Source organism: Saccopteryx leptura, chromosome 10 (assembly GCF_036850995.1).
Source record: "Saccopteryx leptura isolate mSacLep1 chromosome 10, mSacLep1_pri_phased_curated, whole genome shotgun sequence".
Classification (NCBI taxonomy): domain Eukaryota; kingdom Metazoa; phylum Chordata; class Mammalia; order Chiroptera; family Emballonuridae; genus Saccopteryx; species Saccopteryx leptura.
Window position 1 is genome coordinate 18074484 of NC_089512.1, and position 26050 is coordinate 18100533.

A 26050-nucleotide genomic window follows, 5' to 3' on the forward strand; every position below is an offset into this window, starting at 1 on the left:
CTGCCATTGTGTTGAATGTGGACTCATTGGCCCTAGGGTCTTAGGGAGACTATGAGAGAGAGGAGGATGGCGAGAGATGGTAGTGTGTGTGGTCTCCTTGGGCTTTAGCTCCATAGTAACATTTGGGGAAGGAGTTCTGGATGTTCTAAGTAAGGGAACAGGTCCACAGAGCCCTTCCATGTTGAATGTAACAGTTGAGTAACAGGCAGGTCAGCACTCTCTTGCCTTATTCTCCTGAACAGCCCCAGGTCTGTGGGTGGTTCCTTGCTGTAGTAGCTGAAGAAAGTTTTCTCTTTGATTTTGGTTGAGTTGGGGCTGGCACTGACTGATGTGCCGTGCACATTCTCCTTCAGGGGGAGACTTGCACTTAGGCACTGGTGGCAGAGCCTTCGTGCGCTAGCTCTTCAAGGACTGCCTCATGGAGAGAGCTGCCTTCCCCGGGCTCCTGCTCCTTCCGCTGGGCCCTCGTCCGGTAACTGGTTTGGAAGTGGGAAGGTTTGGCTGTCTTGGACCAATTCAGGACTGCTCTGAAGGGCCATTTTAATTCCACAGCTCCCTACTGGCTTTGGGCAAGATATCCTTGGGCCATATCAGAGATGAATTTCTTTCTCTATCCACTCCTGCGTCTTTTCCATACCTTCCACAGGTGTTAATGCCGAGGGAAGTACTTAATATCCTGCATGCTAAACTCCATCTCAGAGCTTGCTTCATAGGTAATCCAACCTGTACCATTAGCACAGAAGAAAAATAGAGATTTAAAGCATCAAGAATGTATACTTTAGCCCTGGCCGGTTGGCTCAGTGGTAGAGCATCAGCCTGGCATGCAGGAGTCCCGGGTTCAATTCCCAGCCAGGGCACACAGGAGAAGCGCCCATCTGCTTCTCCACCCCTCCCCCTCTCCTTCCTCTCTGTCTCTCTCTTCCCCTCCCGCAGCCAAGGCTCCATTGGAGCAAAGTTGGCCCGGGTGCTGAGGATGGCTCCATGGCCTCTTCCTCAGGTGCTAGAATGGCTCTGGTTGCAACAGAGCAACATACTTCAGGCCCTGGCCAGTTGGCTCAGTGGATATAGTGTCAGCCCAGCAAGCAGACATCCCGAGTTCAATCCCCAGTCAGGACATACATGAGAAACAACCATCTGTTTCTCTTCCCCTCCCTCTTTCCCTTCTTTCTCTCTTCCCCTCTTGCAGCCAATGGCTTGATTGTTTTGAGCACTGCCCCAGGTGCTAAGGATAACTCAGTTGATTCGAGCATCAGCCCCAGATGCGGGTTGCTGGGTGGATCCCGATCAGGCCTGTGCAGGAGTCTGTCTCTCTTACCTTCCCTCCTCTCACTTTAAAAAATACTATGTTATTATGTTTGTGCTGAACATTTTAGTGTTTGCATCACTAAAGAAGAGCGTAAGAGTTACCAATAGAAGTCAGAAGATTAGACCTGTTAAACTTTACCTGACTTCCAGAGAGCTGTGGTGCAGCCAGAATGAAAATTCAGTGAAAACCTTGTCACGGTGCGTTCCCAGTAGTTAGGTCTGTGGAGTCACACTGATCACCTACTTTGGTTACACAGCGGTTATCTCCTGCCATCAGGAGCATGCACTCAGAACGTACGACAACTACACGCCCAGTTTCTCTTAGTGCTTCTCCCCCAGAATGACACTGTTCTGGCAGTTCGTTGCAGTTACACAATTAGTTTGTCTTTATTGTATAATATTCCAAGCATACCTGCCCTTCTGAAATTCTGTCTTCATTGCTATTACTTTAATTTGGGGAAACTTTTTGACATTAACTTCTTTCAAAATCAGATTTTATGATCTTTCGTGTCCTGTACTGATGTAAATAAATATGTGACTGTAAGACAGAAGAAGGGGTTATGAGAAGTACCAGGTATTTTTCAACCTTTTCTAAAACGTCTTTTTCAGCATACTCATGTACCCAGACTTATACCCTTAATAACAAGCAATTGCACATCAAAATCAGTTCCTGTAAGAAGGTAAGTTTAAAAACAAAGTTTTTGAAATTCTTTCATATTACATGATGTTTAATTGTTAGTCTGTTGCAAAAATTAGTTATTAATTTCTTGCCTTCTAGAAACCTTAATAAAATTCTTATGTCATGTAAGGGAAAATGAATGCAGCAATTGCAATGTCCACCCGCATTTCTCAGTTGCATTGTATTACGCTTTGGTTTATTTGGGCCACTGGTAGCTTGGTTTCTAAAGAGTATGGAGTCTAGAGTCAGGCCTCCACTAGAGTCCTGCAGCTGCCACTGCCTGGCTGTTCTGCTTTGGGCACTTAATCAATGAACCTCAGTGTCTACGTAAGTTAAAAAGGCTAATGATATCAGCCCATCGGATTCTGAGCATTGAATGAGTTGCATATTAGTAGATTTGAACATAGTGTGTAGAACAAAGTAAACAGCCATATCAGGCCAATTGGTCAGTCTCTCTCTCTTATGATTTCTACAGTTTTTAATACACCATCAGTAATAAAGATAGCAAAAAAAAGATGTGTATTTGATGTTTAAGAAAATTGTAAAAATTCTCTTTTAAATTTAATAAATATCTTGATTTAAATTCTTCAAATGTTAAGAAGAAGCTGAGTAAGACATCATTATTACCTTTCAGTGTTTTGGAGTTTTGTTGACAGTTGTTCACTTAGCTCTCTCTGCTGGAGGAGGAGATGACAGCTCACTGGCCAAATCCAGCCAACAGTATAGTTTTGTACAACCCACAAGCTAAGGCTATTTCTAACATTTTTGAAGGGTGTTTGAGAGGGGGCATGAAGAACAATATGAGATAAAGATGGAATATGGTTCCTAAAGCCAGAAATATTGTCTGTTCTGGCCCTTTACAGAACACATTTACCGGTCTCTGTCTTACACTGAGGGAAATGGTTACTTAGAGAAGTAGGAATGTAACGGAGAAGAGGGAGTCAGGAAGCACATCGTAGAATTGCCTTGAAGATGGGAAGCCATGCAGTAACTGTAGGAGAAGTGAGTAGGGCAGAACCTAGACATGGAAAACCATGCCACATGCTGCAGGGCCACCAGACAGTCACTGAAGCCTGATACATGGAAGCTTTCAGGAGGAAAAGTGCCTGATGGGGGAGGGGGGAGGAAGGGCCAGGAGTAGGCTGAAGTCAGCATAGCGAGGGCTTGGAATATCATGAAGAGAACTTTTGACATTGTTCCCTTCTTGGACAGTTTTTGGTGAAGAGGTAATGTCATCCATCCTAGTTTTTATTCCAGCCATGAACAGTGATTAAGAAGCCACAATGGTTTAAATAAGTGGGACTTTTTATAACTCATTGAAGAGAGGGAGAGTCTGAACTAGAGCTGTATTGATGATAACTGATTAAAGGAGATTTTGTGCAATAAATAAATTCAAGGGATTTCAAGTGTAGAAATGAGACCTGGTAATTGGGTATGAATGAGGGAGGTGATGTGAAGTGTTTTAGGCTGTGAACTCTGGGCAACTTACTTTAATCTACTTATTTCTCATTTCCTAATCAGTATTATACGGGCTAAAAGAGTGTATGAGAGGGATAAGAATTAATTTGTTCTTGTATATATAATGTTTGAGTTGCCTTTCACTGCCTGTGTAGAGACGTTGAGTTGAACCAGTGCTGGCAGGATAGGAGTAGATGGAGCAGCATAGTGCATAGCCAGGTGTAAGGGTACAGACAGTGTTGACTACAAAAGAGAAGTAGGCTGAGATCAGCACCAACCAGGTGAGCACCTGTTTAAAGGTAGGTGGAGAAAAAGTGTTAATATATTAAGGAATAAAATCAGGGCTGAACTGTGTCATTAAATGCCGTGAAAGAAGAGCTTATGAATGAGACAATCGAAGAATTTGATAACTAGAGGATTTAGGAGAAAACATACAAATAATTAAAAACCATACATATACTGCTCACAAAAATTAGGGAATATTTCAAAATGAATATGAAGCTATAAAATATCCCTTAATTTTTATGAGCAGTATATATTCTTTAAGGAAACATTGTGGAAATAGAAGATTCATCACATCCTTCTTGGTCATCATTGTATAGCTTCAATTTATAGTGCATAGTAGTTATTTAATAGGTGTTTCTTTTTTTAATTAAAAGAAATTTGGGCCTGACCAGGCGGTGGCGCAGTGGATAGAGCGTCAGACTGGGATGCGGAAGACCCAGGTTCAAGACCCCGAGGTCGCCAGCTTGAGCGCGGGCTTACCTGGTTTGAGCAAAAGCTCACTAGTTTGGACCCAAGGTCGCTGGCTTGAGCAGGGGGTTACTCGGTCTGCTGAAGGCCCGTGGTCAAGGCACATAAGAGAAAGCAATCATTGAACAACTAAGATGTTGCAACACGCAACGAAAAACTAATGATTGATGCTTCTCATCTCTCCGTTCCTGTCTGTCTGTCCCTGTCTATCCCTCTCTCTGATTCTCTCTTTCTGTCTCTGTTAAAAAAAAAAAAGAAAGAAAAGAAATTTGGTAATTTTACATTTGACAAGTATTATAAGTTAAAGTTATAGGGAACTCTTAATCTTTTTGAACTATTTAGCATAGACATAGTTGGAACCTTAAAGTAAGGTAAGTATTTGACAATTAAAATATCCAAAGACATGTCCTATACAGTCATCTTTAGGAGTCTGTGGGAGATTGGTTCCAGGACCCACCTTGGATACCAAAATCTACAGATGCCCACATCCCTTATATAAAATGGAGTAATATTTGCATGTAACCTATATTTGCATATAGGCTACAACAGGGGATGCCTACACATCATTTCATTCGTGTGAATTCAGCATAGTGGTTGGTGTGTGGCAATTTCAGGTTTTGCTCTTTGGAACTTTATGGGATTTTTTTTTCTCCAATATTTTCAATCCCTAGTTGGTTGAGTCCACAGATATGAAACCTATGGATTTGAAGGGCTAATGGTACTTTAATTCAGGGGGCAAAGTGTAGAGCTATAGAAGAAAGTGTTATGCAGTATTTAGTTATAAATTAATGTAATGTTATAACATTTAGTTACAATTAACTTTTATTTTTCAGGCGTTCATTTGAATTTTTAGATTTATTGTTACAAGAGTGGCAGACTCATTCATTGGAAAGGTATGCATCACCTCTCTCTTCCTCTCTCCTTCCCCTCCTCATTGTTACCAGTTCTTTAGAAGTTAATGGTATTGGTTTTGCATTATTGCTCATTTTGCTTTAAAAACTTTTTGTGCTAGCTTTCCCTTAAAGCTTTAGTTGTTTCAGCTATGAATAGTATGATTTTCTTCTTTGTGGAGTGAGTAAGGGTCTCTTAAGTAGGATGAGTCATATAAGACACTCTGGGTTAAATTGGGAAAAAATTTTTAAACGTACCTTTGGTCGTGTGAGCAAGGTTTACCGAGGTGAAATTAAGCAAGTAATGAATGATTTAAGATAGAAGGAAAGCACTGCCTTTCAGAGGAAATAGATACAAAACGTTTCTCCACACCAGCTGTCAGGTGTCATTGGTCAGGTAACATACTGGTGGTCTTTCATGTAGTTCTGAGATGGCCAAGAGGAAAATGTGGGCAAAGAGGCAGTCAGTGGCTATTTGCAGGGCTGTATTTCCGTTGGTGTCAAGTTTGAAGCTTGGGATATACCTGCAGTTATGTTGAAAATGATGCTGAGGCCCTAGCCGGTTGGCTCAGTGGTAGAGCATCGGCCTGGCGTGCAGGAGTCCTGGGTTTGATTCCCGGCCAGGGCACACAGGAGAAGCGCCCATCTGCTTCACCCCTCCCCTTCTCCTTCCTCTCTGTCTCTCTCTTCCCCTCCCACAGCTAAGGCTCCATTGGAGCAAAGTTGGCCCGGGCGCTGAGGATGGCTCTATGGCCTCTGCCTCAGGCGCTAGAATGGCTCTGGTTGCAACAGAGCGACGCCCCAGATGGGCAGAGCATCGTCCCCTGGTGGGCATGCCGGGTGGATCCCGGTCAGGCGCATGAGGGAGTCTGTCTGACTGCCTCCTCGTTTCCAACTTCAGAAAAATACAAAAAAGAAAAGAAAATGGTGCTGATTTTTCATTTTAACAGAAATCGTTAAATTTGTCCATGGTCCCTTTTTAAAACAATAGAATGTCATTTAATGTAGGCATGGTATAATTCCAAGTTTCTTTACGTTTGTTTGTGGCAGCTCCTACTCAATTTAGTCAGATTATAATTGATCGCACTATTAGCAAGTCATCTTCCACGTTGGTGGGTTAGGGAGGGATCACACAGATATTTTTTACTTATTAAAAATGTAAAATTTGAGTACTATTTATTTATACTTTGGATTTTATATAAAAATAATTATTTTCAGATTCATAATGTTTAACTTATCAGAAGGAAACTATGTATGAATGAAATGCATGAGGTGAATTACTAGAAAATCTTGCAGCCTTAGATTTATTGTGCACTAATTCATTGTTTTACCTCCCCTTCTCTTTGTGATTAATGTATAATACACAGGCCATAAGCATTACTTGTGAAATACAAAGTTTTACACATGAATCTAAAGATGTTTTGTTTTATAGACATGCAGCTGTCTTGGTTGAAACTATTAAAAAGGGAATTCATGATGCTGATGCCGAGGCCAGAGTGGAGGCAAGAAAGTAAGTCTGTAGTGAGTTTTTATGACAGTCTGAACAGACTTTGGTCTTTACATTGAAAGGAATTACACTGGAAGAAGTCTCTCAGTTCTCCTTTTAATTAGTTCTTTTGTGAAATTGTTATTGATTTTCCTCCATTAAATCTGTACTGGGTGTCTAACACTTGACTTTGTGTTGTTGTGTGTACAGTCATCAGTATTCCTAGTCCGCTTTCATTGTGAATAATAATAACTCATTTATTGGGCATGTGTTATGTACCTGATACTGTGTGAGGCAGTTGGTAGTCATTCTTTTCTAATATTTAAAATGCAAAGGTAGTATCTCCACTGAGTGGCAGCCGAAGTTTGGAGACTTGGGGATTTACTCGAGCCACACGAACAGTAAGAGCTACAGCCAGATTTTGAACTGAGATCTATTTTTCTCAAAAGCCTGTCATTTTTCCACCAGAACTTCTTCAATTTAGAAAGTATTCACTTGACACACAATGGATGTATTAAAAACCTACATGCTCATCTTCATTCTTGAATGGACACATTTTACTGTTAATGTCTAATAATGTAAAGGTATTACTTTGTGCTTTTTTTCTTTTTTCCGTTTTTTATTTGTTTTTCAGGACGTATATGGGTCTTAGAAACCACTTTCCTGGTGAAGCTGAAACACTGTATAATTCCCTTGAGCCGTCTTACCAGAAGAGTCTTCAGACTTACCTAAAGAGCTCTGGCAGTGTGGCCTCCCTCCCACAGTTGGACAGGTCTTCCTCGAGCTCACAGGAAAGTCTCAAGTAAGGTCATAGGATGCTAATTACTGACTTCCTCCCCTCCTCCCCAGCTCCCCAGCGTTCCTGATTTGGACACTTGAATGTGGGCTTGCATTCTCGGAAAGCCTTGAAAGAGTAGTGAGGTGAAGCACTCGTTTTCTTTGGTGTACTGACTCGGGAGTTGGATTGCATGCGAGTGTAACTTCTCTTTGGGTAAAGAGTTTAGTAATTCAAATTTTGTTTCTATATGCTTGTGTGTCTGTGAAAAAGATTGGGAAGCACTGATTTATATACATTTTATAAATACCCACAAAATAATTTATATGGTTTCTAGGGCATTGTAATGGAAGAGTTGCATGGAAATTCACAAGCCATCTTCAGAACTGTTGGGCAGCACTGCATAGCTGGTAAAACACCGCTGCCCTCCTTGCTCATCCGTCCAGCTTCAGGTTTCAGCAGTTACCTCCAGGGGCAGAATTAGTATCTGACTCACTTCTCTTTAACGCCATTCTCATCATTGTGTTGGCTGCCACGAACCTACTGCCTTGGCAGCCTTCACCCTATTTTCTGGCTCTCTGGCCTATGAGATTGCTACAGGCTCAGATATTTTCTGCACTCCCTAGTAGTAGCCACAGATATCTGCAGATCTTTCCAGGGAAGAACAGCTCACGGAGTATGAGCTTACCTCACCTTGACCCCACAAAAATCGCTGGTTGCCTCGGCATCTCCCTGATGCAGGAGTAGGATCAGAGTGAGGCAGATGAGGAACCTAGGGTATAAAATTCAAGAAAGCACCACAGGGTCTTGCCAGTACTGTACCAAAGTTGAGTGACTTACAGGTTTTCAGAATAAATGCAGGATCTGATTGCAAAAAATAATTAATGTAGGAATAATTAATTACCTGTCTAAACTCTATTTAAGTTTGTGATCAGTCCTTCACCTCCAATGAGCAGTGTTGCTTTTTTCCCTTTACTTGTATTTACTATGCTCAAACTTTAAAGTGCATATTAATCACCTGAAGATGTTCAAGTGCAGACGTGGATTTGGTAGATACTGGGTGTGCCCTGAGGTTTTGCATGTTTTACATTTTCTAGGTGATGTCATCAGTGTTGGAATCCATGAGTGTCCAAAAGACCAGAGTAACAGGCTTTATTGAAAGGAAGAAAGGAACCCTGCCAGGCACTTCTCCCAGGGAGAAGAGCGCCGGTTACAGACTAGGGAGGGGCCAGTTACATAGTGTTTGGGAGAGCCTGAGGGGATACTGAGGCAAAAGTCCTGGTATGTCCGGAGTGCTCCTCCTTGGGGGGCTTGCCAGCTTCTTGGAATTCCTCTGTTTCAGGGGCGATAGTCCAGTAAGGGTGAGGTCTGACAGATAAGCGGAACATCAAGAGGGCAGTTTGGAATTCACGTATCTATCAATCAGTCAGTACTTTTTGTCCATGGATTATATATACATTGAGTAGCAAGGATCTAAACAAGATATTTTATCTTAACCTTAGTATAACATCCTTAGACATAAAAACTTGAAATTTTGTGAACCTTGAAGTTGTCTACCTCAATCTAAGAAGTTTACAGTTTTAGGGGACAGCTAAAAAAATAATATAATACTATGTTTAATAGCCAACTATCAAATTTATTATTTGATAATAATAACTCAAAGAATATTATTCAATAGCCTGACTTTAACCTGGGGTTTTTGCTTCTCTCTTCCCCTATCTTTAAAATTTATAGATGTACTTTTCAGATCTCCCTTACATACTTAGATATATTCTTCTTTTTTTTTTTTTTTTTTTTTTTTTTACAGAGAGAGGGATAGATAGGGACAGACAGACAGGAACGGAGAGATGAGAAGTATCAATCATTAGTTTTTCGTTGCGCATTGCAACACCTTATTTGTTCATTGATTGCTTTCTCACATGTGCCTTGACCACAGGCCTTCAGCAGACCAAGTAACCCTTGCTTGAGCCAGTGACCTTGGGTCCAGGCTGGTGAGCTTTTGCTCAAACCAGATGAGCCTGCGCTCAAGCTAGAGACTTCGGGGTCTCAAACCTGGGTCCTCGGCATCCCAGTCCGATGCTCTATCCACTGCGCCACCGCCTGGTCAGGCCTTAGATATATTCTTGACCTATGGGCTGTACGATTCCATTGCATAGATAACTAATCAAAAGAGTTATTAAGATTGGTGGTGAATTCTTTGAGATGATTGGGGTTGTTTTGCTTTCTAATTGTAGTGTCATCCTCAGCAGTAGCTCTCTGCCGCCTTTCTCAGCTCACTAGCACTGCTATAGGTAGTGTGATACCTACGTGGTGTCTGCATGGATTGCCAGTGGCCATAACCAGTACGATTTAGGTCAGAAAGATTTCAGTTACTCTGAATTCCTGTGTGCTGATACTAACACTACCCCTCTTCCTCCGAGTATGATCTCTCAGAATACAAGTGTTGGGAAGTTACTGAGTTGTCTCTGGTGAGCGCTGCAGCGTGTGCTGAGGACCAGAGTGAACAGCAGCAAACTGGCCCCTGTCTCCGTAGAGTTTACAGTCCATTCACTTTGGCTAGTTTCAGTTTTGCTTCACAGCTAATTTAGATTCCATCGATCCGTAATAACAACTGTTGAATCGTAATTTGTAAAAGGGAAGTTAAAATAGAAGTACTTCTCAGTTCTTTGGGAAGTTCAGTGATATTTTGCCAATTGTTATCGGAGGAGTGATAAATTACATCTTTTTACTAAAAGTATTTCCTTTTACCTTGCAGTCGCCCCTTTTCTTCTAAATGGTCTACAGCAAACCCGTCAGCTGTGGCTGGAAGAGGTAAATTGCCTTTTTAAGTAAGAGCCATACATATTTTATTTAATAAATAAAGTAAAACCTGCTTTATAAATATAGTATAAATTACTGTATAAAATGATTTTCTCACTGTGGGTCACATTGAAACAGTTTAAAACCTGCTTTGAGTTGTTTAGCTTTTAAAAACAGTTTTGATATGCTTTTAAAGCTTTTAAATGGTTCTAAACATTTCTAACCTACAGTGAGAAAATAATTTTATATAATAACCTAATATCACACATATACACTGTACCTATATTTGTTTAATATACATATACTACACATAATATGTACAATGTGGTATGTACTATTTACACATTCAGTATACATACACTATGTGTGTATTATATACATATGTACATATATAGTATAATCTGAAGCTTCACCAGGTACTGCTTACACTTAGTTGTGATGAATGTACTGTTATTTGTTCTATTTCATTTTTAAAAAATGCTTGTCATGACCCACTCAGTTGACTTCACAGACCATTAATGGTACACAGTTTGTAAAACTTTATGAAACTGAAAAACTAAAGAACAGAAATTTAATAACTAGTTTGCCTAAAGGTGGCAGAACCTGCATTATTTTATGGATAGCCCCACTCCTGGGTTAGTTCTCCTTGCATGTTTCTTTTTTTTACAGAGTCAGAGAGAGGGATAGATAGGGACAGACTGACAGGAACGGAGAGAGATGAGAAGCATCAATCATCAGTTTTTTGTTGAGACACCTTAGTTGTTCATTAATTGCTCTCTCATATGTGCCTTGACCGTGGGGCTAAGCAGACCGAGTAACCCCTTGCTCGAGCCAGTGACCTTGGGTCCAAGCTGGTGAGCTTTTGCTCAAACCACATGAGCGTGCGCTCAAGCTGGCGACCTTGGGGTCTCGAACCTGGGTCCTCCGTATCCCAGTTCGACGCTCCCTGCGCCACCGCCTAGTCAGGTTCCTTGCATGTTTCTGATCGTAAAAACCAGCACCGTTGCCATTGTATAGTGCTTCATTTTAATGGATCAGTCGTAAGGGTCATCTCTCTTTTTTTTTTTTTCCTAAAGTGAGAAGCAGGGAGGCAGAGAGACAGACTTTGCATGCACCCAATTGGGACCCACCCAGCATGTCCACCAGGGGGCAATGCTCTGCCCATCTGGGACCATTGCTCGGTTGCAACCAGAGCCATTCTAGCACCTGAGGTGGAGGCCATGGAGCTGTCCTCAGCGCCCAGGCCAACTTGGCTCCAATGGAGCCTTGGCTGTGGGAAGGAAAGAGAGAGAGAGAGAGAGAGAGAAAGGAGAGGGGAAGGGTGGAGAAGCAGATGGTTGCTTTTCCTGTGTGCCCTGGCCAAGAATCAAACCTAGGACTTCCACATGCCAGGCCGACGCTCTACCACTGAGCCAACTGGCCAGGACCGTAAGTGTCATCTCTTTACCTACGAAACAGTCCTATGAGTTTTACAAGATATAGTTATTTTTTCCATTTTATGGGAGAGGAAAATGAGACAAAATATTGAGAAAATTATTCAAGAAGATTTAGTTATGACAGGATTAAAACTGAGCATTCTGGATAAAATACTATGAAGTATTTTCTGGTGTCCATTTGGCCGCTTGCTTACATTTTAACCATTTCTCATCATGTATTAGCTCATTTTAGTTTCAAACTTATGTAAGTTACATACTCTTTGCAGTGATTTAAATAATATAGGTTACGTTTGCTCTGTTTTCCATAGTGTCAGCAGGCAGCAGCAAAGCCAGCTCCCTTCCAGGAAGCCTGCAGCGTTCACGCAGTGACATTGATGTGAACGCTGCAGCCGGGGCCAAGGCACATCATGCCGCTGGGCAGGCCATGCGAAGTGGGCGGCTAGGTGCAGGTGCCCTGAATCCCGGTTCCTATGCATCACTCGGTAAGACAGCCAAGTGTGGGAAATTGTAGTGTCCTCTCCCTGGCCTCGGTGACGGCAGAATTGTGGCCACAGCGTGATTATTTTTATTTTATTCTTGCCAGTTATGGGTAGTTCATAAGCTTTAGTATGATTCTGTACTTGGGGTGTATTCTGAGGTGTGCAAACTGCCGCGTTTTGACTTTTCTCTCTTATCTTCCTGATCATCTTGATCAAAGGAACGATTCCTGATTCTGTGACTGGCCTGTAAAACTGTCGTAGCCCCACACTACTGCCACATCCAACCACTGGTCACAAAGGAAGTTTGGGAGGCTTTGTGTCCACCTTCTCTGTTCTTAATTATAATTCAACCTTAAATTTATGTTTCCTAAAGCTAGTCAGAGTTTATTTTTTAAGTCCGTCAACTTTAAAGTTGGAGGTTGGTTACCCACATTGCTTTTCCCTGTTTTGTGCTTCATTTTTCTTCTCCTGGGTAGTACTGCTGGGACATGGGCAGACGGATCATCGGAGCGCAGGAGAAAGTGGAGAGATGTTAGTGTGAAGGTAGTCCTCTGTACTTGATGAAGATGACACAGTTACATTAAATAAGGAAAGGGTAAATGATTCAGAAAATGATACTTACATATGGCTTACAATTTACTACAAAATTAAGTTACAACCATGTTTTACACCCTATAAAAATTTATTTCAGATGACTATAATGTTAAACAAAGTCATAAAGCAACTTAATGAAAGTATGGTAGTTGAGTATTCATCTAATCTCAGGAGGGAGAAGGGGTCACAGCACTGCTAACTCCAGATATGTAGGGTTTCCACACCACCCAAGACTCCTACACCAGATGGGTCTCCTGTAATTCAGTTTAATTCTGACACAAGCTGTAGTTAGCACAGACTTCACAGGTTAAGGGCTCAGTCCCAAAGACTGTCCCCACTTACACTTCAGACATGAATTGCAAGTCTAAGTTGTCACCTGTGCTTTTGTCAACTGGCTCTAAATCAGAGGTTCCCATAACCCCCTCAGTTAATTTGTTAGAGCAGCTTATAGACTTGGGAAAACAGTCTACTTACTAGATTACTGGTTTAGTACAAAGTACATCGAAGGATGTGAGTGAACAGCCAGGTGAAGAGATATATGAGGTGAAGTCCAGAAGTGTCCCAAGTGCAGGAGCTTCTATCTCTGTCCAGTTGTAATATACCACCGGCCTGGCATGTGGATGTTTTCACCAGCCCTGAAGTTCTCTGAACCTGTACTTGTAAGGTTTTCATGGAGGTTCTTCACATAGGCATAATCAGTCATGGGTTCAGTCTCCAGCCCCTCCGTCCTGGAGAGTGGGACTGAACATTCTAAGTTTCTGATCATGGCTTCACATCTTTCTAGTGACCAGCCCCCCTCCTGAGCTGTTCAGGAGCCCATCAGGAATCACCTCATAGAACTAAAGACCAAATATAGAACAAAGGGTACTCCTAGTGTTCTTATCACTTAAGAAATTACAGGGGTCTTAGGAGCTCTCTGCTAGGAACCGGGGGCAGAGACAATTCATATGTGGGGGTGTATGTATGCATATGTGTGTACACACATACACACACAAATTGACATGATAACTGAGACAGGTGGGTAGCATATACTTTGTGGATACACTGTACAGAAGGATGATTGACATCCCAGGCAGGGCAGAGCAGAACAGTGCGAGATTCATCACACTATTCAAAATAGTGCACAATTTAAAACTTATAAATTGTTTCTTTCTGGAATTTTTCATTTACTGTTTTCAGACTGCTATTGCCTACAGTTAACTGAAAACTTAGAAAGCAAAACTGCAGATAAGGGGGTCTACTGCACATAAAAATAAAGTACTACTCATGCATGCTTACAAGATGGGTGGACCTTAAAAACATAAGAAGTCAGATACACACAGCCACATATTGTAAGATTCTATTTGTATGGGGTGCCTAAACTAGGAGAATCCACAGACACAGTAACCTAATTGTGGCCAAGGGCTGTGAGTCAGGGGACGAGCAAGTGACTCCTGATGGGTACATGATTTCTGGAGTGATGACAGTGTTCTGGAATTAGATAGTAATGAGTGTTGTACAATCTTAAAAATGAAATATATTTAATATCTTTTTAAAATTTATTGTGTTAACATGAATTCAGTGTCCCACTCAATATAACTCCCTCACCCCCACCCCCTTGTTTTCCATTTCACCCTAATTATTATTTTTAATTCCACAAAAAATACTGTACTTGAAATGTTTTAATGTGAAGGAGAAAGCCAATTTGCAACCATATTTTTTCATAAGAAAGCCTATAATCCATGAAATTGATTTAATTTTTCTTTTTGGTTCTTTGAGATTTGAATGGCATGTTTGCTTCATTACAGAAGGGAAAGGTTTCCCTCTGTCTCCTTCTCATCTGGCCCAGGTTCACAGTCTGGATAAGGAGCTAGTTTCCTGTGGCTCTTTCCAGGGCGTAGACGATGGATTTTCTCATTCTCTCTCTTTCTATTTCTTTCTCTTTAAATCTTTTTTCCTTTCCTTTTTCTTTTTTTCTCCATCCCTCCCCCCTTCCCTTCTTAGCTTTTTTATATACAAGTGACTGGTGGATACTCTCTGTTTTCTTCTACTTTGAGCCATGCTTATCATGGCTGAACATTTATGGATCAGAGCGAGTTATCCATTGTTTTTCAGGGAACCCTTCAACGAACACTTAGTTTTGCCTGGCACCCTGCTAAATACCCGAGATCCAGAGATGTGTGCTTCTGTACTCAGAGTCTCTAAGTCTTGTTGAGTTTATGCATTTGAGTTTTAAGTCCTTGTGAGACATCAAACTGGAGGGGTTCAGGAGGCATGCTGGTATAGTGAGATAAACATGCACACCACACACATAAATACTTATACATTGGTGACACTGAGATATAGTGGTATAGAATTTACCACAGGGATCTGCTTGATATTAGATTTGGAATTCATTAGAGAATTGTTTTTACTGTAATCTTTCAATATTTAACCAGTACATTCCTTAAAGCAGTTGCCACTGGATGTTTTTTTTTTCTCGCTGAAATACCAAACTCTTTGAGAACAGGAATATCATGAGTGATTTGAAGTTTACCTTTAAAACTTCATCCTAAAGAGGAAGCTCGGTGTCATGGGAGACAGGAATTTGTGTTAAGGAAAACTTGGTATATGTATGCGTATTTTGAATATTTGTTCTCAACAAATGGGTTTGTGGAATTGCTTAAATGGAAAAGGAAAATAAATGGTTTCATTAGAGTCATGTGGACAGAAGTAAAATTTCAGTTAGTTTTGAGAGATACTGGAAGAAGAACCTGTATAAATTTTTGCTGTTCTTGATGGTCAAGAAAAAAGCTGAAAGAACATCGTAGGGATTTTCTGTAGTTAAAGGTAAATGAACTTTCTGTTCTTTAAGATTGGAGGAGTTTACTGTATTTGTATGCCGAGGTAGTAGAGTCTGTAGAGAAACAAAGTAAAAAATGCATGGATGAGAGGAAATAATTTATGACCAAAGTTTTATGAAAGGCATGAGGAAGGGGAGTATAGAGCGTGGCTGGGGAGTTCGCTGTGGATGCAGAAGGGTCACCATTTTCCTGAGATGGAAAGGAAGGAAATGAAGGTGGTAGTTTCAGATATATTAGGGATGTGGGCATTAAGAAGAGTGTCATGGGGGTGGAGGGTGTTGTGAGTTCCCTCCTGAAAAGTCAGAGTCAGGATCATGTGTTGATAAAAAGCTGGGTGTCTGAGAAGTAGCTTGAGGTTTGGAATAGCCCTTGAGGGGCACAAGAGGTGGGGCATTCTTCTGGACTTCCTACTGTCAGCCACACGTTTGGGCACTTGGTAGGATGCACAGGACTCAAAGGCAGCTGTATCTGTGGCTGAGGTTAATGATAATGAAAGGACACATAGCAAGATCAGCAAGGAAAAAGACTCATCACGTAGCCTGGGGGAGTGAGTGTGGGCACAGCCGGTGGAAGTCCTCCCTCCCAGAGGTGAAGATGAGGGCTACACAGAACGTGCTCCTTTCTGCAGCAGGGGCACATGCACAGTGTTTCTGCCCAGGGAAGCTCACTTAGGACTCGTAGTCTGGGGTGAAAGGGGTTACTTTATGCGAGCACTTTGCCATCCAACCAGCCTCAGTTACCAAAGTGGTCACAGTAAATTACGTTGCAAAAACAGTCTGCACAAGTCCGTATGGCCAAGTTTGGCATCCCTGCTGCTACCTCTCAGCTCCCACGCAAAATAACCTTATCATTGACATGGGGTCCAGAACCAAGTTCCCCCAGGCCAGCCAAGGGCCAGCCTTATAGGTAGATCCTGAAGATCAGCGCAACCCTGGTGTTACTATTTTCTTGCACAGGCATTAAAAGTGAAACCTGATCATCATTCCAGGTTTTGGTAATGCCAGTCTGCATGATTTCATGGTTTTCTAATTCTTCTGTTGGGCACTTCAACTAGTGGAGTAGAAAAATCAAGTAGATTTATCCAGACGTAAGGTTTTCTAGGGACTGAGAGTTCTAAGAAAGGATGGGGTAGGGAAGCAGCGATGCACTAGACAGGATAATGACGAGAGAGCTGAAGGGAATTTTGGGGTATCCTGTAGGCTACAGAGGAAAAGAAGTGAGGCAAGGAGTGAGTCTGATTAGGAGGAATCAGTAGACCAAAGCAGGGGGCTTGGCTGGTGATGGCAGGGTCCAAGGTTAGGCCACGGGCTTTGCTAACTTCTCTCTCCGCGCTAGTGCAAATCAGACCCACTGCTGGGTTTGTTTTGTTGTTATTGTCTGTGTCTTACATAGGAACCTCATCTTGTTCACTATATTTCTGTTGAAAACAAGCTTCATATATATGTCTTTTCTATGAATTCTGTCGTCTTATAAGTAATGTTTTCTGGATTTTATAAAATCATTTTTTTAATATACTAAGTTTTCCTCTGTTCTTTACTTGCTTTTTCAACAAAGAGGATACTTCTGACAAGATGGATGGTAAGAACTTCCTAATTCTATTACTAACTATTTTTACGGCTCTTGGATTCTATTTACTATCTTTGTTTATTTTCTTCTTAATTTCTGAAAAAAGATTATTTATTTAGTGTGAAAATGGCTGCATAATACTTTGATTTTATTTTAGGTTAGGCATATCCATTTTTGGCTTTCCCAGTCTACTCAAATACTAGGTTACTGTTTGTTGTAAATTAAGTCAGTCGTCTTAAGTTTTTTTACCTGAGCTCTTAGAAATAATCTTGATTTCTTAAGTCTTCCTGTGAAATATCAGACTCAGAAGGATAAAAAGGAATCTACAAGTCATTTGATTCATATCTTTAGTTTACTAATTATGATACAGAGACAATTGACATGTTTTTCAGATTCGTATGGTTATTTATGAACATGAAATGCAAGTTACAGATACTGTCTTTTTACAAGTGACTTTTAAACTAACATTTAATCAAAACTTACTTTAAGCTTGGTCTTTTCAATTTCATTATTCAAATGACTGCAGTTTATCTGTAGTTGCTTGGTTCAATATGGTATTTCTTTATCTGTGTATTATTTTTTATCTGATACTAGACAGCATATTGTCTACACTTTCCCTTCACTTCATTAGGTAACTTAATGATATCTAGAGATTTGAGCTTTATAAAAGAACTTGCAAGAACATACTGAATCTGTAAGTCATAGTATGAGATCTAGGAAAAATGAAGAACTATGAGTGTTTCTGTCAATTTTTTTCATAAACTCAAATTAATATATCTCCTGTTCTGATTAAATGGATCATTTAATCATGGGTTGGGTACATGAGTGTTACCTATGGTAGTCTCTGTGCTTCAATTCATAAATTAAAAATATTACTGAATAAAATGAAAGCTCACCAGAGCTTTCAATATGACTTCTAACACTGAGATTCTAGATCCTTTAAACACAAATTATTCTCTTTTCACATTAAAATATTTTCTTGTTTGGGTCAAAAACAACCTATTTGAAGAACCATCTCTGTTATGTGATGCTTGGTTTTATATTTTAAAAAGCATCTATAGCGAGGTAGTCAACCTTTTTATACCTACCGCCCACTTTTGTATCTCTGTTAGTAGTAAAATTTTCTAACCGCCCACCGGTTCCACAGTAATGGTGATTTAAAAAGTAGGGAAGTTACTTTACTTTATAAAATTTATAAAGCAGAGTTACAGTGAGTTAAAGCATTTAATAATAATTACTTACCAAGTACTTTATGTCGGATTTTTGCTGTTTAGCAGAATAAATCTTTATAAAACAACTTACCACAGTTAAATCTATCTTTTTATTTATACTTTGGTTGCTCCACTACCACCCACCATGAAAGCTGGAACGCCCACTAGTGGGCAGTAGGGACCAGGTTGACTACCACTGACCTAAAGTATATACACACGGAGAGACATATCTGTTACTGCCTTTTAGTAGTGGTGAGTTATAGTATTTGTACGTGGTCATTTTTGCTCATTTTCATTGACATCTTAGGAAGCACACATAAATGTTAAGTGTAGCAGATGGATTGTAGGTTTTTAGTATACTTTGATAACGATACTGCACTGGTTAATGAGGGCTAGATCGTATATTTGAGTGCCATGTTTGTCAGTTAGCTTTTCTAGTTATTTTATGGGCTAACTTTGAAAATGCACAGAAAGTATTCTTACTCTAGAAAAATCTATAAAAATTTTCATTTCAAACAGAAGTAATGACAGAGTTGCATCTTTCTTGAATGATTTTTCTGATTTTCTTTACTTCAAATTTTGAGTATGAAATACAGCAGAAAAAAAGTTTATGTTTTGGAATTTTTTCATTTTCTTTTCTCTAGTTTTAACCATTTTTATAATGTGAGTCATTAGGTTACCCCCAAATTTTTTTTTCTCATAATGAACCTTAATTTAAGGCTATCAAATTAGGATGTTTTGTTTTTATCCTTTCATTTTAGTTTTGGGTGGGAGTCACTAAATAGGTCTTAACATTGGCAGAATTTGTTGAAATGTTATTGTTTTATTTCTCTTATTTAGGAACAGCATCTGAAGATGGTAAGACTTACACATTTTGCTAGTAACACAGATACCTCTACATTAATATTTTTATTAATAGGAATTAATTATTAAAGACTAAAATAGGCTAATTTATTTGCAAATCTGTATAATTTGCCAGCTGTGATAGCTTCTACATTTTATGTTTGGTTGTGTTAGTTATGTATGTGAATTTTTTTTAAATTCTTCATGTGGATCATCTCATGCTGGAAACATATAATTGCTTAACATGTTTAATAACATCTAGTGTAAAGTTAGCACAGTTTCATTTGTTTCCATAGTGGCATTCATGCTTTTCTTTTGTTCTTACATTTTTTTAATGTGTGCCAATTCATTTATACTTTGGGGAAGCATGTGCCATTGCTTTATTGGAGTTTAAATGTATCAGCTTTTAAATGTATCTTTGTTTTTTACTTAGTTACTGAGGAATTGCATATATGATTTGAATTCAAGTGTGTACAAACACTTGCTAGATATAGTATTTTATTTTACTGAACCAGTTTACTGAAAAAGTTATTATTTATTGCTTTTGAATTTATATAGAGAGAAAAATACAATTTTTATATTTATCTTGCCTGAAGGCTGTCTTCTAAAATCTCTGATTGGATATACATTTTACTTTTTCCTAAGTCTGACATGGATGTGACACTTTCTTGTGATACAAAACCATAGTTTAGCTTTAAGTTGGAATTCTCTATAAAAAATGTTTCTGGCACTGTGTCATTATAATTTAGAATGGTAGTATTGAAATACCCTAATTTCTTTGTTATATTGGATAAATTGCCCATTTCAAAGATAATAATTTTATCTTTCTGTTTTATTTCTTAGTCAGGAGAACATTGTGTCCTACTCTAAACAGACTCTAAAGGGTAAAGCCTGAGCTGTGGGCTTCATGCGGGGCCTTGAGGAAGCTGGTAGAGAGCAGGGCTCCACCAGCTGTTCTTCTGGGTTCGCTTTTGTTTTACCCCAGTTCTCACTCTTGTCTTCATTTTGTAGTTTCTTAATTTAAAAAAGATTTCTTAATTTTTCTGACTAATATAGCCACATCGGACTAGGCAATTTATTGTAATTGCCTGACAAATTATACCTTTTCATAAAAAAAGATTCTAAGCTCTTCTTTATGATTGATATTGGTTCTGTTTGTTGTTTGTTTGTTTGTATTTTTCTTAAGTTGGAAACGGGGAGGCAGTCAGACAGACTCCCGCATGCGCCCGACTGGGATCCACCCGGCACGCCCACCAGGGGCGATGCTCTGCCCCTCCGGGGCGTCGCTCTGCCGAGACCAGAGCCACTCTAGCGCCTGGGGCAGAGGCCAAGGAGCCATCCCCAGCGCCCGGGCCATCTTTGCTCCAATGGAGCCTCGCTGCAGGAGGGGAAGAGAGAGACAGAGAGGAAGGAGAGGGGGAGGGGTGGAGAAGCAGATGGGCGCTTCTCCTGTGTGCCCTGGCCGGGAATCGAACCCGGGACTCCTGCATGCCAGGCCGACGCTCTACCACTGAGCCAGCCGGCCAGGGCCTTGATTCTGTTTTGATAGTGGTTGAGACTGTTGCTTAAGATCACAAAAGTACCTGCTAGTGATATATTTTTTTGTTTTGTTTTGTTTTTGCTAATGACAGTTAAGGACTTTGGTAAATATTACCTTCTTTAGTTCAAAAACTCTAGAAATAGATGTTTGTGGCTTGGTTTTGTGGAGGAGGATGAGTCAGTGGTAGAGGAGAATGGAGGGCATTTGGGAGGTAGAGAAGAAAATGTATTGAGATAAGTGCCACCTCTTGTGAGATAGTTGTCCTCAAGTCATTTTATAAATGACATCAGTTGGTTGGGGAAGGAGAATGGTAAACATGTCCATAATCAGATGTTTAGCATGGAATGAAAAAATTAAACATTTTACCTAGTAAAATATTCTTGCAAATCCCTTTAGAAGAAGTATATTTTCTTCTAATATCCAGTCAAATGGATTGTTTGGGTTGTTGTTCCTAAGATTAGGTTTATATTTAAAACTATTTGCTGGAATAAAGTTCATGGATACTGAAATTTTAGATTGGAACTGCCAATTTAGAAACAAGTGGAATGTCTATGGTAATTATTTTAATTATAACTACTGGCCTAATGAAACCAAAAATGGAAATATTTTAGTTTTACTTGATTCTTTTTTTTGACAGAAAGTTAGCTTATAGTGCAACACATATAAAAGCAATATGTATTTTTAAACAGTTAAGAGAAATGTAACCTGTAAGTGATGGCTATATTATTACAGAATTCAACAATATTTGAAAAGCACTCCCAGTTAGAAAATTATAGTGAGCTTTTTTCCCCTCATTATTAAATATTATTATAGAAAATATTTTTATTTTACGTAAAAATTTTATTCCTTAGGTCGGGTAAGAGCAAAGCTTTCAGCACCACTTTCGGGCATGGGAAATGCCAAGACGGATTCTAGAGGAAGAAGTCGAACAAAAATGGTGTCTCAGTCACAGCGTACGTATTGCCTGTCAGTTCTCCTGTGTTTGTAGTACGTTAGGATAAGTGTGTTGCTTATATATTACTGTATTAGGAGATTGTCCGGTGGATAAAGACAAAGCTAATTTCAAAAAGACAAGCCACATACTGAGTTCTTGTTCTGTACTTTAGGTTCATCATCACCTGACAAAAATGAAGGTATTTTTTTTTTCAATGTTTTGGGTCAGTTGTTGTGCATGATTTGGAATTTTTTTGAGTGGGTGTTGTCTTGTCTTTGGTGTGTTATTAGGGCTGCATCATTTATACCTGCCACTTAGAAAGAAAAACTTCATCTGCTATAAAAACTTTTGCATGGAGATATTTTAAATAGCACAGATCTCTTAGCAGTAAGGTTTTGTCAGTCTACTCAGAAACTTGCAAATGTGGAAAATTGTGCTTTCAGGGGTAAAATAATTGCCATACATTAATGTCTAATCTGTTTGCATCTAGCAAATGCCATTCAAGGACAGATAAATGATATCTTCATCCTCCCAAAATGTATCAGACTATAGTTAGCGTTTTTGGCAGCTATATACTGATTCATAGTGAGGAAACAAATTAAAACGACCATTTCTTTTATATTCCTTGTTAAATTTACGATTTACATTTTTGCTATTTCTTTGGAATCTGAATATCTCTATAAGCTCAATTATTAAAAACCACAAACTTGAGGCCTAGATAAAATCAGTGATCCATTTCTGAATGTTCCAGAATATGCACTTAGGATGTTATACACTTAAAGGGGTTTGTTCCCACTTCTTTATCAAAAGATTTTCATTAGCACTTATCTCTGAAAATAGAAATTTTTTCCAGGGAGGTCATTAACTATCTTCTACTGTTATTTAGGTGTTTATCAGGGTAAAGAAGACCTGTTTGTCTCTTTTTAAACCTGATTTCTGAATCTTGGAATCAAAGAAAGGATAGCTGGGCTTGGAGGAGATCAGGGTGGTGATTTTACAAGTCCCATCTAGGAGATTTTCCTCTTTTCCAAAACCAAAATATCTAGGCAGAGTAACAATGGGAATACTCACCAGTGTCACCTCAATAAATTCAGTAATAAGGGAGAGAAAAAACAACAATTGAAGTACCCAAGAAGAGTCCTAAAAATAAACAGAAATTTCTGCTCAGTAAAATTACAAATTTTATAAATAGAAAAAATGGCAAATGCCCTCTGTGTAAGGACTCGTCTCCCAATCAAATTAGGAATAGGTTATATAACATTCTTCCCTGATCTTGTATATTTTTAGAATAATATTTTTAAAGTAACTTAATCTTTAGCAGCGTAGCATAGCAGTTAGAGCCTTGCTACTCCAAATGTCTGCCCAGACCATCATTATTACTGATAAACTAGTTAGAAACGCACAATCTCCTGCTGCCACAAAGCTACTAAATTCGGCCTATATAAGATCACAAAGTGATTTGTATTACAAAAATAGTTTGAGAAGTATTTATTTATTTACTTGTTTATTTGGTTTTAGGTGAGAGGAGGGGAGACACTGAGGCAGACTCTTGCATGTGCCCTGACTGGGATCCACCTAGCAACCCCATTTTGGATTGATGCTCAAGTACTGAGCTATTTTTAATGCCTGAGGCTGATGTGCTCCTGCTGAGCTTTTTTCACTGCCTGAGGCCACACTCAAACCAATCGAGCTGCTGGCTGTGGGAAGGGAAGAGGGAGAGAAGGCAAGGTGGAGTGGAGAAGCAGATGATCGCTTCTCCTGTGTGCCCTGACATGGAATCGAACTGGGACGTTTATATGCCAGGCCATCACTCTATCCACTGAGCAAACCAGCCAGGGCTGAGAAGTATTGATTAAAATCCCAGACTCTAGAGCCATAAGCCATACTGCTCAGATTTGAATCATGGCTCTTCCAGATTTTTTTAAAGTTGTATTTGTGTGTCCTCACCTATAAAATAAAGAGGATAATCTCAAAGGATTATTATGGTGACAAGGCCTTAAGACAGGGCCTGAGTCCAGAGTAATCGCTATATATTTTAGTTTATAAAATTGTCCTGTTTGTTATTTGTAATCTAACGTGAATTGAATTTTATTCAGTTCATAATCTAACATCAACTGTTCTTTACTTCTATACCATGTTATTCTGTGACCTTTAGGGAACAAAAAAATAAATAATGGTGAAGTTAGGAAATTTAAAGCATAAAGACTGAATTCATGGCACAGATTCAAAGTGCTTTGTGTATAGTTTGATATATTACTTAAAGGACCTCTCTTTTAGGGGTTTTATAACTACTGGTCACTTCAGTAGAATATAGCATAATTTTTTAACTTCAAAACCCAATCCAAAATACTTCAAAACCTTTTCCTAAAGAGTGAGAATGTAATGATAGGCTTTTAGACCTATGTACGATTTTAAGAATAGAGGACATTTTCACTATACTTAGGTTTTAAATCATATTGGAGAGGTTTTTGTTTGCTTGCTTATTTACTTGAATGACTACATGTTCCATTCCAAATTCTCTTGAAAAAAGATACTGTGACCTGATAGACGTTGATGCAAGTTTCTTTATAGTATATATACAGAATTATTGCTGTGATATCCATCTTTACTTTGTTGTAAAGTATTTCATTAGGGTTTGCATGGTCTTCCCATATTTTTATGTTACCATTTAGAAAAAAAACTCTTGGATCAAAGCAGGTGTGTTCTGATGGTTAACCAAAATAAAAGCAGACCAAGTGGAGAGACTTCCAGATTTATATTTATGTCAGTATCGTGTCCTTTTGCTGTTGTTGGTAGTGACTAGTATGTACAAATGATTGTACATCCTGTCAGAAACTTTGTCTCCCCACCCTCTGCCATTTGGGGTTTTTTTTCTGTGTCTTAAGAAAGATAAAATGTGTGGCTTTTTCATGTAATTTTTCTTCAGCTATAAGATGTTATATCGTTCTTCCTTAACCTATAGTTTAAAATTAAATGTTTAAATAATAAAAACTGAAACATTTAATTACTTAGAGTTTAGGCCATCAGAAGGAAAGCTGAAGAATTTACATTTATTTTTGCAGCTTCATTTCATCTGCTTTGTACATGAGTGTCTGATTTCAGTTTACCAGCTGTAAAAGCAATAAATGTACTGCTGTTGTTACAGACATCTATGGTTTGGGGACTTTTTATTTTTCTTTCGGCTTTACAGCTTTTTATTTGCTAAGAACTGACTAAAGCTTTCTTATTTCCATCTGCCATCCATTTTAAATCTGCTCCTCCCCTCTACATGGATTATAACCCTTACCCTAATTCTGCCTTTACACTTGTTCAGGATCACAATCTGCTAATACCATTGGTGGTAAGAATCTATAGACTCTATGTGTGTATCTATTGTTTAATCACCTACTTTCATTATCAAGAATGGGTTCTATTCAGCAGAAATTCATAACATAATAGTCCATCATTTTGTAGCCATATTGCCAATTAGGAGTTTTCCTTGACCTTTTATTACCAAAGCCCTGGGTTTTGTTATTTGAGTTGATCCCACAGGTACACACACTCAGAAGCAGAGGAGCTTTGGGTAGTGCCTTGAAAATATCTCATGAAAATATAAAATGGTAGTTTGAAAACTTTAGGCAGCATAAAAGAAACTAGGCATCCATTTTTAAGTTTTACAAATTAGTGTTTTCTAGGTTACATCATGCTGGTTTTCATCAACTCTATGATTTTCTTAGAAGAAATAATTAGCCTTTGTAGTTCTTACTGAGGAAAAAGCCTTGATATTTTTTTCTAAATATAAATAATTTCAAAGGAGTCATAGGCACTGCTGTTATCAAACTGTTCGTAATGAGCTTGTATTAGTTTGATAAATTCAATAAATCTAGAATAGGTGGAGTGGCTACTGTTCTACTATGCTGCATGTTTCCTGTCTGCTGAATAGACCCACACTTCAAGGAATTCTGTAGTCTCCTACCAGTACCTCCACCCCCTAAATTTACATTAGTTTTAACTGAATACATAATGTACATTCTCAGTTCATTATTTACACTTTTTATATCGTTGCGATTGTTCCCATAAACTATCCCATCAGCTTATCTTGCATTGTGAGTTTGTGGCATGTTGGGTGTTTGGATATTTTGGTGTGTATGTTTAGTTTAGACACTGCATGGAGAAATAGGTGCCTTGTGAGTATCTTTAAGGTATAATTTAAAGAAATGTCATTTAAAGATTCTTCACTTTCTGAAACATCATGAAACAATTCATATGAGCCATCATTTTAAAGTGGACTTGAATAATTTTCCTATAATAGTTTAGAATTTCTGCTACTCAAATATTAAGTTGTTAATTTTATTAGAAACACTGCTTTGTTTTGTAGTATTGCTATATCCAGTGGAAGTTAAGTTTCATTTTGTGTGCTGGTCAAGTTTAGGAATTAAGCATGAATTTAAATTTGATCCACTAAGACCATGCAAAGAAAACTATAGCAAGAGTACAAATC

The 26050-nt window shown here is 39.0% G+C and overlaps 1 protein-coding gene across 50 annotated transcripts in view; it reads left to right on the plus strand.

The window, feature by feature from the left end:
- The window catches only part of CLASP2 (cytoplasmic linker associated protein 2), a 168940-nt gene that overhangs the window by 88926 nt on the left and 53964 nt on the right, over window positions 1-26050 (plus strand). For 16 of the 50 annotated variants that reach the window (XM_066350520.1, XM_066350529.1, XM_066350524.1 and 13 more), the window contains 11 exons: window positions 1915-1985; window positions 5029-5088; window positions 6518-6595; window positions 7206-7373; window positions 10102-10157; window positions 11890-12063; window positions 17031-17054; window positions 19094-19111; window positions 21488-21589; window positions 21743-21769; window positions 24884-24910. In XM_066350520.1, coding sequence (XP_066206617.1) covers window positions 1915-1985; window positions 5029-5088; window positions 6518-6595; window positions 7206-7373; window positions 10102-10157; window positions 11890-12063; window positions 17031-17054; window positions 19094-19111; window positions 21488-21589; window positions 21743-21769; window positions 24884-24910 — 805 coding nt within the window. The remainder of the gene's footprint in view (window positions 1-1914; window positions 1986-5028; window positions 5089-6517; window positions 6596-7205; window positions 7374-10101; window positions 10158-11889; window positions 12064-17030; window positions 17055-19093; window positions 19112-21487; window positions 21590-21742; window positions 21770-24883; window positions 24911-26050) is intronic. The other 34 variants (XM_066350531.1, XM_066350542.1, XM_066350548.1 and 31 more) reach the window with 7 other exon arrangements.